Raw genomic sequence first — 15,475 nt, forward strand, 5'->3', positions numbered from 1 at the left:
AGGTCTGGATCCTTAACACCCATGACTGATGGCCCACAACCATAGCTAGCTGCTGGCAATCAGCCACCCTCTTCTGAGCTCTTGGAATACCTGCATTCAATATTGTATACACTCAGGTCCTTACATACACGTTATCTACATTTTTCTTTAAATAGTAATTCTGAGTTAAGTTTCCTTTCTGACTTACAGAAACTTTATGATAATGCTATAAGCTTTTTGTTTCCAGATGTACTCTGCAACTGCTAGCCTGTCATCCAGGTTTCCGATTACTTACGTCTTTCATACCATATTGTTGAGCATTGTTATTATTATTTTTTATTTCTTAGGCCTTGATGTTAAAAGTGAAGCATGTCAGCGATTTTTCCGAGATGGGCTAACAATCTCATTTACAAAAATCCTTACAGATGAAGCAGTTAGTGGCTGGAAGTTTGAAATACATGTGAGTTTTTCATTTGACTTTTAGAAACCAGATTATATAGTGACCCTTTGGATAGGAAGGACAAGTACGTGTGTATTATAGATATATTTGGCTTTTTGGAGTATAAACGTGTGACTTCTAAAGTAGTTTCATAGTAAACCATGTCTTTTGGAGGCAACTTGGGCATTAAAATTAGTGTAAGATTTTAGAGTTAAAAATATTAAATTATTTGATCTTTTTCCCTGGCTCTCCAGTGCCTTGTGACCTTAGGTAGTTCGCTACATTTTTATCAAAAATCTGATGCTGTCAGTTGTAAGATGTACCACTATTTTATGTATTAAAGAAAGTAAAACGCCAAAGAAGGGGAAAATATAACACGTTTATGGCACCAGAAAACTCAGTATTGTAGAAATAATGAGAAACAAACTCACTGTGTAGAAAAAGACAGCAAAGAAACATACGTATTTTAGTTTGGGCATCTAAAACTCGTATTTAAATCATGAGCTACTGTTTAAACTGTTCTCTATAGTCTAAATTCAATTTATGGTTGTCGTCCCTTTTAAGTAAAGACTACTTCAAATGATCGCAGGTCCCTAATATCCAAATGATGAGTAGAGGAAAAACAAGTACTTTAATATTTAGTTTTAGGGAGCAAACAGATTTCACTTCAAGAGCTAAAGAAGTTGTTCTGGACTAATATGGCGCTGAAAATGCTACAAACCTGTTAACTTGTTTCACTGTGGAAATAGTCATAAAACAAGATGTTTCTGTGGTCCAAATGTTTTTTCAATTACAACCATGGGGTAAAAGGTCCAAAATCTGGTTTAGGTTTAAAAATACAGAGCTTGGCAGTGTATAGCCTTTCATCTGGGATAACTGACACATCACTTCAATTTCAGAAAACTGGGAATTTGTTTCTTGTCTGAAAACATAGAGCAGATTTTGGCAACTCATAGTGCCGCCTTCATTTTTAAGCAGGTAGATTTTTGAAAGCAAATCAACTTGGACATAGTCCTTGTGGGTTAAATATAATTCAGTTAATCAGTATAAAAAATGGAGAGCTCATTAAAGATAGTTGGGGTTACAAATTCTGTTTGAAATTGCAATGTTTTCACATTCTAAATCATCTTTCTCCCATTTATAACAGAGATGTATTATTAATAATACTCATCGCCTGGTGGAGCTATGTGTGTCTAAGTTAGCCCAAGACTGGTTTCCACTTCTAGAACTTCTTGCCATGGCCTTAAATCCTCATTGCAAATTCCATATCTACAATGGTACACGTCCGTGTGAATCGGTGTCCTCGAGTGTTCAGCTGCCTGAAGATGAGCTCTTTGCACGTTCTCCAGACCCTCGATCACCAAAAGTGTGTTGGTTTGTTCTTTTCAAATTTAAATATTAAGATTGTTTGTTCTACCACAGAACTTTAATCACAGTCTCTTGTTAATTCGGCAAAAGAGTGATTTAATTACAGTCTGAAAGATTTCTGCATTATGGCTTGAATTCTTCATTTTGTACCAAACTGTTTTATTATTCCTATTACTATTTAGTTTTTCTGTGTAATAATTGTTGAGAATCTGACAACTGAATGCGCTTTGAGATTTTAAATGAAAATATATAGCACTTGGAGGCGTTTTATATAGTTTATTTTACTCAGCCTAGAAATAGTTCACAGTGTTGCCACTAGATGGCTTGTTCCCTTGAGTAGGATCTTTACAATCAAAAGTTCTCTGTAGCTAGGCATGGTGGCATACAGGTTTAATCCCCTGAGTCTGAAGCAGGTGGATCTCTGAGCTAGCTTTGTCTACAAAGGAAATTCCAAGACAGCCAGTACTGTGCAGAGAAGGGACGTGTGTGTGTGTGTGTGTTGGGGTAGGGATCTGTCTATATAGTCTCCAAATTGTAAATTACCTTACTATGTGATACTTTATTTTCCAATTTTTTTTTCCTCAGTGGGTCACTTATCTACTGCCTTAAAAGGCTCACAGAAAATAACTTGATAAAACATGGCTAATTAAAAGTTTTGGAGTGACTTCTGGCTAAAGATAACTTTCTATGTATTTGAAATCTGATTCTTACACAAAAAATGTGAAAAGACAGACTTTCAAACAAAAACTGTCCAAAACAGACTTTCAAAAAGCCTTTGAGTTTGTGGGTTTATGTGTGTTACTTTAATTGTGGTTGTAATCCATATTGGACGTTGCCTACTCTACTGAAATCTGAGAAATTTTGTGAGTTTTTTTTTTTTTCATTGTTTAATCTTTATAAGTTATAAAAAGTTTAAATCTTCATGAAGTTAAAGAATTATCATGGATATATTATTAAAAATTTTTAACTGTCCCTGTTTGGATGAAGTGTAAATGGCTTTATATTTTTTTCTTCTTACTTTACAAAGGTTGAGTATCATTTATGAGATGTTTGGAGCTAGAAGGATTTTAGATTTGTTTCTCCCTATATTTTTTAATATTTACATAGATCACTAATGGAACACCTAATTCAAAAATTTGAAATGTATCATTGCTCAAAAAGCTTTTAGATTCTGGATTTTTAGGTTAGTAGGACTTAACTTGTGGTGACAAAATTCAAATCATCAAAGATAGTTGAGAGTGGATTTGCTAAATTGTAAGTTAACCTACGATGATTAGTGACCTGTGTGACCTTGAAAAGTTGCAAGTTACTGAGTTTCCAAGTCTTTTTCAACAGTCTCAGTCTCATTCTAATAACAGAAAAAATTAAAAAGATAATATTGTGTAACAAATATGTACTTTTTTTTTTTATAAGTAATCCCCAAAGAGATCTGTTGAGCTGAACAGTTAGGGGCTTGGGTCAAGAGAGATGGCTCAGTGTTTAAAGAGATCTTGTTGCTTTTGTAGAGGCACAGTACCCACATGGTGGTTCACAGTCATCCTTAATTTCAACTCTAGTAAATCCAATGCTCTCTTCTGGCTTCTAGACACCAAGCATGTACTCACTGTAAACAGGAACACACATAAAAAAATACCAAGAGTTTAATGACTTAGAAATGGTCTTCTAAGAGCAAATTAAAACTTAGATTTAGGTTGATGCAATTAGTTTATTGTTTTTGCTCATTAAAAGAAATAATTAACATTAAAATCTTCTAGTTAGCATTCACCTGTTTTAAAAAAATAGCTGTAGTTACTATTTTTGTTTAGGGTTGTTTTGTTCCTCTTACTGGCTTTAAAACACGGCCTCTTAAAGGGTGGCAAGGTGTTAAAAGGTTGTCTTAGTACTTAGCTTTCAAATGTATTTAATTCTCTTGTAACCTTTTAGTTCATTTTAAGTTATTTTAGGTAGCAAACTTTATTAATAAATAAAATGGGAACAATATGCATTCATATAAGTCAGCCATTTTAACACCCAATTATGTTAATTATTCCACCTGCAATGCACATTGTTTATCAAACCCAATCCTTTGCTCGTGATTGATAAATACTCCATTCCTGGTACATATGGCTGAGTTTTAAACACTTTATGCTTCAAGATTATTCTATTTATATGGAAATTTTAAATACTTATAACTATAATAGGAATTTTTCTCAGAATACTAGATTATTAAATGTTTTTCTTTGATTTGTTTTTTTAGGTTTTTGAAACCTTCTTTTTTTAATTCTATTAATAGTTTTAATAAGGTGTGTCAGATATTTAGGAGAGCCATATTATGGTCTCTTACAGTTGGATTGCTGAGATAGAAACATGGCTTTAATTCTTTACTAGTTGTGCTGATACCAGTGTGTTCCTGTAATACAGTTCAAGCTTGCTACTTAACACTGTTTCATCACAGGTGGATTACTGTGAATGTTTTGAAGCTTTTTCCAGAATGATTTGATATTAACTGGTTTAAAAATATCAGTTAAAATACTACTATGTCTGTTACTAAATGCCAAGAGAGTAAACTTCTTATTACTTATATTGCAGGGTTGGCTAGTAGATCTCCTCAACAAATTTGGCACTTTAAATGGATTCCAGATACTGCATGATCGCTTTATTAATGGATCAGCACTAAACGTTCAGATAATTGCAGCCCTTATTAAGTAAGTTACATTTTAAAGTGCAATGTTAATGTGCTTATTGGTTTCTGATTTTATTTTAGGTCAATTCAGAAATAGTGTATGTGGGGCTGGAGAGATAGCTTAGTGGTTAAGTTGCTGTTCTTTCAGATGATATGAATTTCATTCTCTGTACTTAATCAGGTGGCTCACAACTGTACGAGCTCCAGGGGATCAGACATCTCTGGCCTCTTGAGAGCACCTGTACTCAACACATACCCATTCAAAATGCAAATACACAACACAATTTGTTAATTGGATGTTTTTAGAAAAAATTATGGATGTATTATGAGAATTTACTAAGTTGATTTTAAGAAATTAAATATTTACAAGAGTTTCCTATCTTATTTCAGACCATTTGGACAGTGCTATGAGTTTCTCACTCTTAACACAGTGAAAAAGTACTTTCTTCCAATAATAGAAATGGTTCCACAGTTTTTAGAAAACTTAACTGATGAAGAACTGAAAAAAGAAGCAAAGAATGAAGCCAAAAATGATGCTCTTTCAATGATTATTAAATCATTGAAGAATTTAGCTTCACGAGTTCCTGGACAAGAAGAAACTGTAAAGAACTTAGAAATATTTAGGTTAAAAATGATACTTAGGTAAGTAAGTTCTTTATTTTTGGAAATAATGACATATATAAATTTTAGAATCCTATTACAACTGAATTTTTCTTACAGATTATTGCAAATTTCTTCTTTCAATGGAAAAATGAATGCACTGAATGAAGTTAATAAGGTGATATCTAGTGTATCATACTATACCCATCGTCATGGCAATGCTGAGGAAGAAGAGTGGCTCACAGCAGAAAGGATGGCTGTGAGTCCTTTTCATTCACTTTTTTCTTTAAGTAAATACTCAAGCCCAGAATGTCAGCATTCTAAATTAATGTTGAAAATTGAATATTTTGATTGATTTACAAATTTGTTAATCTTGGAACTTTTTAAAGTAGCCTAATTATTTGTTGACTGAGTATGCCTTTGATAAATTTATTGTTGAATGTAATTATTATTGCTATAGAAATTGGGAAATTAAAATACAAGTAAGCTAGGGAAAGCATGAAATGTAATTGAAGAAAGGGCCTGTTCATTTGACCAGTGGCTTGAAAACACAAAAGACACAGATGCTTGTGGTGGGGCACAACTGGATTCCCAGCACTGGTGGTGCAGAGGCAGAAAGATTTGCCGTATACAAGGATGGCCAGGGCTACGTATTGAGACTCTGTCTCATGTATAGTAAGTATATGATATGATACGTAGAATACAACATACTATTTATATATAATTATTAGAGTAAGAGCTAAACAAATTACTTTTTTTATCTTGATTTTGAGAATTGGTTTTTAAAATACTTAAGTGTGTATCATTTTGGCATTAAATATATGAAAACTTTATTTCCTGTATATATTTTATGTATGGTAGCTTTAATGAGTTAAGTCAGTATTTAAATCATAAAAACCTATGTTATTCGAGTACATATGTGACAGTCATGAGACATCTATAGCAAACCAATATCTTCCAAGAATCTTTTGTTAACAGTGGATATGATAAGAATGTGGTTTTTTAAAAAAAAAAATACGGAGCTCCCGTCCTATTCCCTGTTTTCTCAATCTTCCATGGTCTCTCCTGTTTGCCTTTATGAATAAGGATTGATCATCTTACCTAGTGTTCTGCTTCTTGCTTAGCTTCTTTAGCAGTACAGATTTTAGTTTGTTTATCCTATATGTCCAATATTCACTTATGAGTGAGGATATACCATGTATGTCTTTCTGCTTCTGTGGTACCTCACTCAGAGTGATCTTTTCTAGTTCCCACCATTTGACTGCAATTTTCATGATTTCCTTGTTTTTAATTGCTGAGTAGTATTCCATTGTGTAAATGTGCCACAATTTCTGTATCCATTCCTCTGTTGAGGGACATCTGGTTTGTTTCCAGATTCTGTCTCTTACGAATAAAGCTGCTACCAACATGGTTGAGCAGATGTCCTTGTTAAATACTGGAGCATATTTTGGATGTATGCCTGGGAGTGGTATAGTCTTGAAGTAGCACTATTCCTAATTTTCTGAGAAAGCGCCAGATTGTATTCCAAAGTAGTTGTACGAGTTTACATTCCCAGTAACAATGGAGGAGGGTTCCCCTTTCTCCACATTGTCTCCAGTATGTTTTGTCACTTGAGTTTTTGATCTTAGCCATTCTGATTGGTGTAAGGTGGAATCCCAGGGTTGTTTGGATTTGCATTTCCCTGATGACTAAGGACGTTGAACATTTCTCTTAAGTGTTTCTCTGCCATGCAATATTCCTCTATTGAGAATTCTGTTTACCTCTGTACCCCATTTTTTAATTGGATTACTTGATTTGTTGCTGTTTAACTTCTTGAGTTCTTTATATATTCTGGATATTAGCCTTCTGTCAGATAAAGGGTTGATAAGATTCTTTCCCAGTCTGTAGGCTGCTGTTTTGTTCTGATAACAGTGTCTTTTGCTGTATAGAAGTTTTATGATGTCCCATTTATTGGGAAGACTCTACCTAGTAGGGTATTAAATTAGATGCTGAGACTCGTAGCCATACTTTGGGAAGAGTGCAGGGAATCTTATGAAAGAAGGGATGGGTGGATAGAAAGACTTGGAGGGCACTGGAGCTCCAGAAGGAGAGCAACAGAACCAGTATGTCTGGGCCCAGGGGTCTTTTCTGAGACTTGAAGATAGCCTAGAACCCCTGCATAGATGTAGCCCATGGCAGCTCAGTCTCTTAAGTGGGTGTTCTAGTAAGGGGAACCTGGCCTGCCTCTGACATGAACTCAGTTGCAGGTACTTTTATTACCTCCCCCTGTTGGGGGTGCACCCTTATCAGGCCACAGAGGAATACAGTGCAGACAGTACTTCTGAGACCTGATAGGCTAGGGTCAGAGGGAAGGGGAGGGAGACCTCCCATTTCAGTGGACTTGGGGAGTAGCATGGGAGGAGAAGAGAGAAGGAGGATAGGATTTTGGGAGGGAACGAAAGAGGGGATACAGATGGGATACAAAGTACATAAAGTGTAATAAATAAGAAAATATAAAAAATATGTTAGTGTTATAGCTCAGTGAGACCTTAGGTTTAGTTGTCAGCCAAAAGTAAAATATATGGCGGATATTTAGACCCTGAACATGGATTAGGAGTTAAGGTGGTTGATGTCTAAATTTGTGTATGTTATATGCCTGTCTGCTTTGGGAGTGTTGCTAGTCCTTGAACAAAAGTGTGACCCATCCTAAAGCATATAGAAAATGGCATTAGACGCATAATAATTTTTGTGTTAGTTTGATATCGCTATATATTTACTCTATCTTAGAAAATTTCCTTTATCAAGGTGGGAATTTTTAAAACTTTACTTTGTGGATTGTCTTTATTTAAAGAATCATGAGTCCTACTTTATTTCATGAAGTTAGATAAATGACAGTCAAGCTATAGCCTAGCGTATGGAAACAGACATTGGAAGCATGAAGACTTGCTCAGAGTCCACTGCAAATATTTGTAAGCCTGTTTACTATGCTAAGAGAATGTGTCTTTAACTTGGGTTGTTTGTCTGGTACATGGCAATGAATGAATTCTTTTTTTAAAATTATCTTTTAACCTAATACTAAAACTTCTGCAGCAGAATTACTTCAAGGAATCTAAAAACTCCAAGGCTGGCCTTGTGCCTAAATCTTAGTGATTGTTGAATTTAAATGATTTTTTTTTTCAGTTAAATGCTGGAATATACTGATTTCAGCATTTATAACTTATAGAGATACTCCCCAATCGGTTACTTCTATCTTTAATCCCAACACTTGAGGAGGTAGGAAGATTTCAAATTTAAGACTACAAAGCAAAATTCCATTTCACTAATGAAAGAGAAGAATTTACTATAAATGTTTTAAAGTAATGTTCTTTGACAATGTATTCTTGTGCGCATATTTTGTAAATATGCTTAAGGATTCCTATATATTCTTAAGTTAATGTTACAGTACTTTTAAATTGAAAGTCTTTGTGGTTTAGTTTGTTTTGAAATCTGTTCTTTAAATTACATTTAGGAATGGATACAGCAGAACAATATTTTATCCATAGTTTTACGAGATAGTCTTCATCAACCACAATATGTAGAGAAACTAGAAAAGATACTTCGTTTTGTCATAAAAGAAAAAGCTCTGACCTTGCAAGATCTTGATAATATCTGGGCAGCACAGGTAAGGAATTTGAAGCTTTTTAGTAGCTTCTTACTAGAAACTTTCTGAAATTGTCAATGATGCTTGAATACTCAACAGGTCACATTCAGTAAAAGTTACAGAAGCAAAAAGTAAAATAATAGGGCAGCTGAGTGTGCTTGTTTGTATCTGCAATCTCAGCACACAGGAAGTAGAAATGAGACAATTATGTGTTGGAAGGTAGCTTAGGCTACCGAGCAAAAATCTGACCCAGAAAACAAGGGCTAGGGATACATATAGCTCAGTTGCACACTGTACTTGCCTTAGTACCACAAAATATTTGTAATATTTGTTGAAATATTTGTACAAAATATTTGTAATATTTGTTGAAAAAATACACATCATTCATTGATATTTTCATACACTTTGAAACCCTTCAGTATATTTAATCATAAAATTTTTTATTCCAAAAGACTCAAAACTTTTTAGAATGATTAGCAACCCTTTTTTCAAGGTTTTAACAGTCAGAAACTACTTATTGTTGAGATCTAATTCACAAGTCATTGGTTTTTTTGTTTCATATTGTTTATAGAAATACAGAAAATAGCTTTCCTTTTCAATATTTAAAAGTTCTAGTTTGCAGAAAAAATAATAATGTGCCTAATGTTGGACACTAAAGTATATTCAATAAACTGTAATTTAAAAGTTGATAGGATTTTCTTTTTGTTAAAAGATTTATTTATTATATACAATGTTTTTTCTGCTGGTACACCTGTACTCCAGAAAAGTGGCAGTAGATTTCATTATAGATGGTTTGGAGCTACAATTTGGTTGCTGGGAATTGTACTCAGGACCTTTGGAAGAGCAGTTTAGTGCTTGTAATCTCTCCTGCCCCTGTTGATAGGTTTTTCTAAAATGCATGTTAACTGTATATGCCGAAATGGAATTCTCAGATTTTAGATTTAAGGAATTAATAGTTGAGAATTTATGTAACGATTAAATGGAAATGCTGATAATTTCAGTTCGTGTAATGTTTCTGTTGTTCACAGTCTGGTGTACTATATCTTTCTTTCTGTTTCTCAATAGGCGGGGAAACATGAAGCCATTGTAAAGAATGTACACGATCTACTGGCCAAATTGGCATGGGATTTTTCTCCTGAACAACTTGATCATCTTTTTGATTGCTTTAAGGTAATTAACGTGGCAAAGTTATTACCATTTTATTTTTAGATAGAATTGATTCATTAGAAGTACAATTTGTTCGTAACCAACAAATAATTAATTAAAAATCTCCTAAGACTGTGAAAGTTTGAAGGACTCTTGTCAGTGTTTCTTTCCCTTTTCGTCCCTTCCTCCCTCTGTCCTTCCCCCCTCCCTTCTGTCTGTCCTTGACAGGGTTTCTTTGTGTAGCGTTGGCTGTCTTGTAATGCTATGTACCAGTCTGGCACAGAGATCCATCTGACTCTGCCTCCCAAGTGCTGGGATTACAGGTCCGTGTGTTCTAAGAACTTGAGTTACATTTTCATGATAGTGCTAATAGCACTAATAAGGACTCACATTCCTATTCAAAACTCAAGTTACTGTTTTGGCTTTCTTCTCCCAGTCTATAATTTGGAAATAGGTTGAATTGTACAAAAGTAGTAAAGGGTGATTATGAGAAAAATGAGATTGCAGGATGGCCTCTACTGATTGTGGTATTGAAGTAGAGGCTGAGACTCAGTCAGACTCTGCCCAGAGTGCATGCAATTTTATGAAAGGAGGAGGAGATACAAAGTCCTGGAGGGGACAGGAGGTCCACAAGTAGAGCATCAGAACCGAAATAAACAAAAAGAAAACAAAAGAAAAAACTGGGCACTGGGGTCTCTGTAGAGACTGATACTCCAAACAAGGACCATGCATGGAAAATACCTAAAAACTGCGCAGATGTAGCCCATAGACTCAGTCTCCTAAGTAGGTTTCATAGTAAGGCCATCTTCTGGCATGAACTCAATGGCTGGCTTTGATCACCTCCCCTTGGCAGGGTGCAGCCTTGCCAGGCCACAGGGGAGGAAGACAGTGTAGTCAGTTCTGATGAAATCTGATAAGCTAGGGTTAGTGCACGAGGGGATGGGAATAGTGGGAGAAGGGGAAGGGAGGGTGGGATTGGGATTAATGTAATGCTTATCAAGAACCTGCTAAATAACAAGCATTTTCACAGTTTTGAACCTATTAAATAACAAGCCATTTCTTAAACATTTTTTAAGTCAGAGAGATTCTCATTGTATATCCCTGGCTAGATTTGAACTCCCTGTGTATACCAGGTTTGGCCTCAAACTATGAGAAATCTACCACCCTACCTACACATACCCAGAAATGAAAATTTAGAAAATTAAGTACAGGCATTTATGTCATTTAAATGTCTTTATAGGCCAGTTGGACAAATGCAAGTAAAAAGCAACGTGAAAAGCTCCTTGAGCTGATTCGTCGTCTTGCAGAAGATGATAAAGATGGAGTGATGGCACATAAAGTGTTGAACCTGCTGTGGAATCTGGCTCACAGTGATGATGTGCCTGTAGATATTATGGATCTGGCTCTTAGTGCTCACATCAAAATACTAGATTATAGTTGCTCCCAGGTAAGGGGTGCTGTTTGGCCTGCTTGTGTTAAACTTTTTGTGCAACTTTAGTGTCAGGTAGGATGGTTTAAGTGCAGCATCGTTTCATGTTATTCTATCATTATCTTTTTAAAGATTTTAAGAATTGATGGCTCGTGTAAGTCTGCCTTTCTATGAAGCATTTTTATGAAGCATTAAAGTATGGAGAAAGTACCAACACTAGGTCATTTATTGATAGTGTGCCAAATGTGTGGCAGAAGATACTAGTTTCAAATAGATTATAAAATATTAAAGCTAAGTTACCTACTTAGGAGATGAATGTTTCCTTTACTCATAAAATATTAAGAACAATTACAATTTTCTATATAGTATATCATTTATGTCATCTCTGTGTTATTATATGTTAATACATGAATCTGTGACGAGATAGAGTCTCTTAAAATATTAAAACTCAAACCTGCCAATTTTTAAATCAAAACTATATTGATATATGTGGTAAATTCGATGCTTGACGTTTTTTTAAGATTTTGGTAGTAAATGTGAATTTAAGACATACCTAGAGCACTTGATAAAAAATTGAAAGTCCTTACAGTTACTTATGTTAATCATATACAAAAAACTAATTTCATAATTCCACGGATAATTGAAATTTAGCTTAATTTCATTGTAATGTACATTTACCTTTAAATACTTAAATGAGATATAATTCTCCTGAGTATTGATCTATGTAAAACATTGACATTGTTTAAGGACCGGGACACACAGAAGATCCAATGGATAGATCGCTTTATAGAGGAACTTCGCACAAACGACAAATGGGTCATTCCTGCACTGAAACAAATAAGAGAAATTTGTAGTTTGTTTGGTGAAGCACCTCAAAATTTGAGGTAAGACTTTTAAAACTAGAAAATTTCAAATATTTTTATTTTTGGTTTGTTAATTTTATTTTGTAAAAGCAAATTTTAAAGAAACTTAATGGCGTTTGAGGGAGCTAAGACAAGGACTATGTTTGGAAGAAAGGAATCTTGTCATACCTACCTCCTTTGTATTGATGAGGAAAGTAAGCCATAATTAAGTGGTCAGTATCAAGGTGATATTGCTCCTTCATGTTGTCACATAATAGTTACGAAAAATATTTTTTAGAAGATTGAATTACACGGAAATGTAATGATGGATAGTATGATAGAACACTGAGCTCTGTACTATCATTCTAATATCATTCCTTAAGTATCTTGGGCCAGGTGTGGTGTTGCACAAGTGGTTCACTGGTTCACACTTTTAATTCAGGAGGGTTCTACTCTTGCCAGGAATGGCCTGCAAGAAAGTACAGGGATCACATACCAATCACATACCAGCAGGAACAGTTCATGGCCTGTTCAACTTTAATTCCAGAGAACAAAGACTATATACCCCTAGAGGGGTGGATAGGGGTCTCCAAGAATAAGTGTACATAATTGGTTGGAACTAGGCACTTCAAGGATGCTTGATTTGCATTATACAGCATTCTCCCATCATAAGTTTAGAATGTCAGTGGTTAATTAACATACAGGTACAGGTAGGGGTGAGTTAGCAGGGTCCTGTGTCAGAGGCTTGTATCAAGTGTGGTTAGGGCTGTCTGCCAGATGATGTCAGGCAGAGAGAAGGGCCCCCATCGAGGGCAGGGAGTTCTGCCTTTAGGTCTGGTCCAAGCAAGAACTGCAACCTCAACCAGCAGGGATTTCCAACACTCACAAGGAGGGATAGATGGATTTCTGTAGTTTCAAGGCCAAGCCTGGTTTACACAGTGAGTTCCAGGCCAGACAGGACTACACAGTGAGACCCTAACTCAAACATACAAATAAACGGGCGCAGACACTAGGGGCCCATACAGTGGGGCCCATACAGAGTCTGTGTACTCTTCCAGAGGTCTCAACTTTAGCTCACAACCATTTGTTTGTTAACTCCAGTTTCAGGGAATTCTGTGCCCTCTCTGGCATTAGACATTGTGTATATATGGTGCACAGATGTAAATGTAAACAAACACTCTTACAAATGTAATAAAAATAAGTAATTCTAAAGGAAGAAGCAAGCCGGTCACAGTGGTGCATGCCTTTAATTCCAACACTCAGTGAGGCAGATGCAGGTGGAGAGTTTGAGGCCAGCCTAGTCTACAAAGTTCAGGACAGCCAGGGCTACACAGAGAAACCCTTTCTCAGAAAAAACAAAAAAGTAAATTGAGTAAAATAAAATTAATGAGTAAAATAAATGTAATCCTTTTTTTGTTAGTTTGTTTTATAAAGATTTATTAATTATACAGCATTCTGCCTGTGCATCAGAAGGAGGCACAAGATCTCACTATAGATGATTGTGAGCCACCATGTGGTTGCTGGGAATTTGAACTCAACTGCCTTTGGAAGAACAGCCAGTTCTCTTAACCTGTGAGCTAGCTCTCCAGCCCTAAATGCAGTATCTTTAGGTTCCAAAATCTGTTTATCAGAATGAATTGAGTTAGAATGGTTGCCATATTAAGGAAAAATTATGTAAAGTAAAAAAAAAATAAAAAGCTGAGTGTAGTAGAAACCAAGATTCATAAATTGCATGTGAACAATACCATCCTTTCCAATTTGGAACATTCTCTAAACAGTCACACTTTCCTTGTTTAATTGATACAGATTGGGGGGGGAGTAATGCCAAAGTAATCTATGTGTGTTGGTTCCTTTGTGCATACACCACTTGTCAGATCTATTACCTTTCAGGTAGACATACAGTGTTCAGCTAATCTCCTCGAAATTAATGACCATTGTATGAGAATAGTGCTAGTGGTTATGAAAGTTGACTAGTTTCAGAGAATGTGACGAAACAAATTGGAAAAGAATTAAGTATTTTTCTGATGACAAGAACAACTTGGCTACAAACCAAATGTTCCCAGTGTGTAACTTAAATAGCTAATGAATTTTTAAATCTTAGTACATTTTTTATTTGGGCCAGGGAAATGGGGACTCATTTTTGTATGGCAGTCAAAGAACAATTGTTTTCACCTATCCTATAGTGAGGATAATGGGGCTCAGCATCCCATTTTCAAATCAGGGGAAATCCCTTTTCCCGCTAAGCCAACTTTGGCCTTTAATGATAATTAGACTCCTATGAAGTAAATAGAAATTGATTCTTGTTTTCAAGTGATAACATTATTTTTTATTTTTTGATACATTACTTTAAAGTTTTTAATTAGTGAATAATTTAGTTGTAATGAACTCTTGATTGCAACAGAGTTTAATTGCCTAATTATATTGTTAAGTTCTTCTCGTTTCAGTCAAACTCAGCGAAGTCCCCATGTATTTTATCGTCATGATTTAATTAATCAACTTCAGCACAATCATGCCCTAGTTACTTTGGTAGCAGAAAACCTTGCAACTTACATGGAGAGCATGAGACTGTATGCCAGAGGTATGTATTGTTGTAAGATAACTAAATTGTAGGAAGTAGCGATGATTTTCTGTTAATGAGCATAGGAATGACCATTTTATTTTAAAAACTTATATTATTTTGTGACTTAGAGCCATGTATACTCCGAGATCTTATAAAGCCTAAACATCAGTCCAACGTTTAAATCTACTCGCCTTTCTGAGGGAAATTGTTGTTTGTTTGTTTTTTTTTCCTTTTCTACTTGGAGTTCTGCCAGTCAGTGTTAAGAATTTCATATGACCTTTGAGGTATGTGCCTTCACCTTTCAGAAGTGTGTTCTATATGAGGGACATCTTCCATTACATCAACGTAGTTTGCCTTCTAAACAGCCATATCAAAATCTTTTCACTAGAATGCTTCTTAGTACACATTCTCCTGTCTTTTATCCCATATTTATAGTCCAGCACTCCCAAAAGAAAATCCACCTACTATATGCTGGTTTTTCCTCACAGGCAGAGAGAACTTTATATACCATCAGTGTTACAGGCTGAATTAGACATGGTTCCTATACATTCCATTCATTTGATATGTTACAGGATCTGTAGTGGTGTATATTTAAAATGAGGATATTAATGATATTACAGTAGAATGTCCTTGACGTTGAATCAAACTCATGGTGTTCATAAATCACCAAAATTTTATTTAACACTAAAAATTCATAAAAAAGCAACGTTTAGATAGACCTACTGATACTGTTAACTTTGTGCTTTTAGATTTCTCCCCTTTGTGCCAGGTATGTCCTCCTAAATGAGGTGCCAGATAAACAGTTACAGCATCAGGAGCCTAACGATCATC

At 35.2% G+C, this 15,475-nt stretch overlaps 1 protein-coding gene across 5 annotated transcripts in view; it reads left to right on the top strand.

The window, feature by feature from the left end:
- Usp9x (ubiquitin specific peptidase 9 X-linked) overlaps nt 1-15,475 on the top strand; it is a 108,775-nt gene that overhangs the window by 34,751 nt on the left and 58,549 nt on the right. For 3 of the 5 annotated variants that reach the window (XM_060374301.1, XM_060374300.1, XM_060374303.1), the window contains exons 5-14: nt 327-439; nt 1,566-1,784; nt 4,355-4,470; nt 4,839-5,090; nt 5,169-5,307; nt 8,536-8,688; nt 9,733-9,837; nt 11,054-11,260; nt 11,990-12,126; nt 14,514-14,662. In XM_060374301.1, the coding sequence (XP_060230284.1) occupies nt 327-439; nt 1,566-1,784; nt 4,355-4,470; nt 4,839-5,090; nt 5,169-5,307; nt 8,536-8,688; nt 9,733-9,837; nt 11,054-11,260; nt 11,990-12,126; nt 14,514-14,662 (1,590 nt within the window). The remainder of the gene's footprint in view (nt 1-326; nt 440-1,565; nt 1,785-4,354; nt 4,471-4,838; nt 5,091-5,168; nt 5,308-8,535; nt 8,689-9,732; nt 9,838-11,053; nt 11,261-11,989; nt 12,127-14,513; nt 14,663-15,475) is intronic. The other 2 variants (XM_060374302.1, XM_060374304.1) reach the window with 1 other exon arrangement.

Source organism: Meriones unguiculatus, chromosome X (assembly GCF_030254825.1).
Source record: "Meriones unguiculatus strain TT.TT164.6M chromosome X, Bangor_MerUng_6.1, whole genome shotgun sequence".
Lineage (NCBI taxonomy): Eukaryota > Metazoa > Chordata > Mammalia > Rodentia > Muridae > Meriones > Meriones unguiculatus.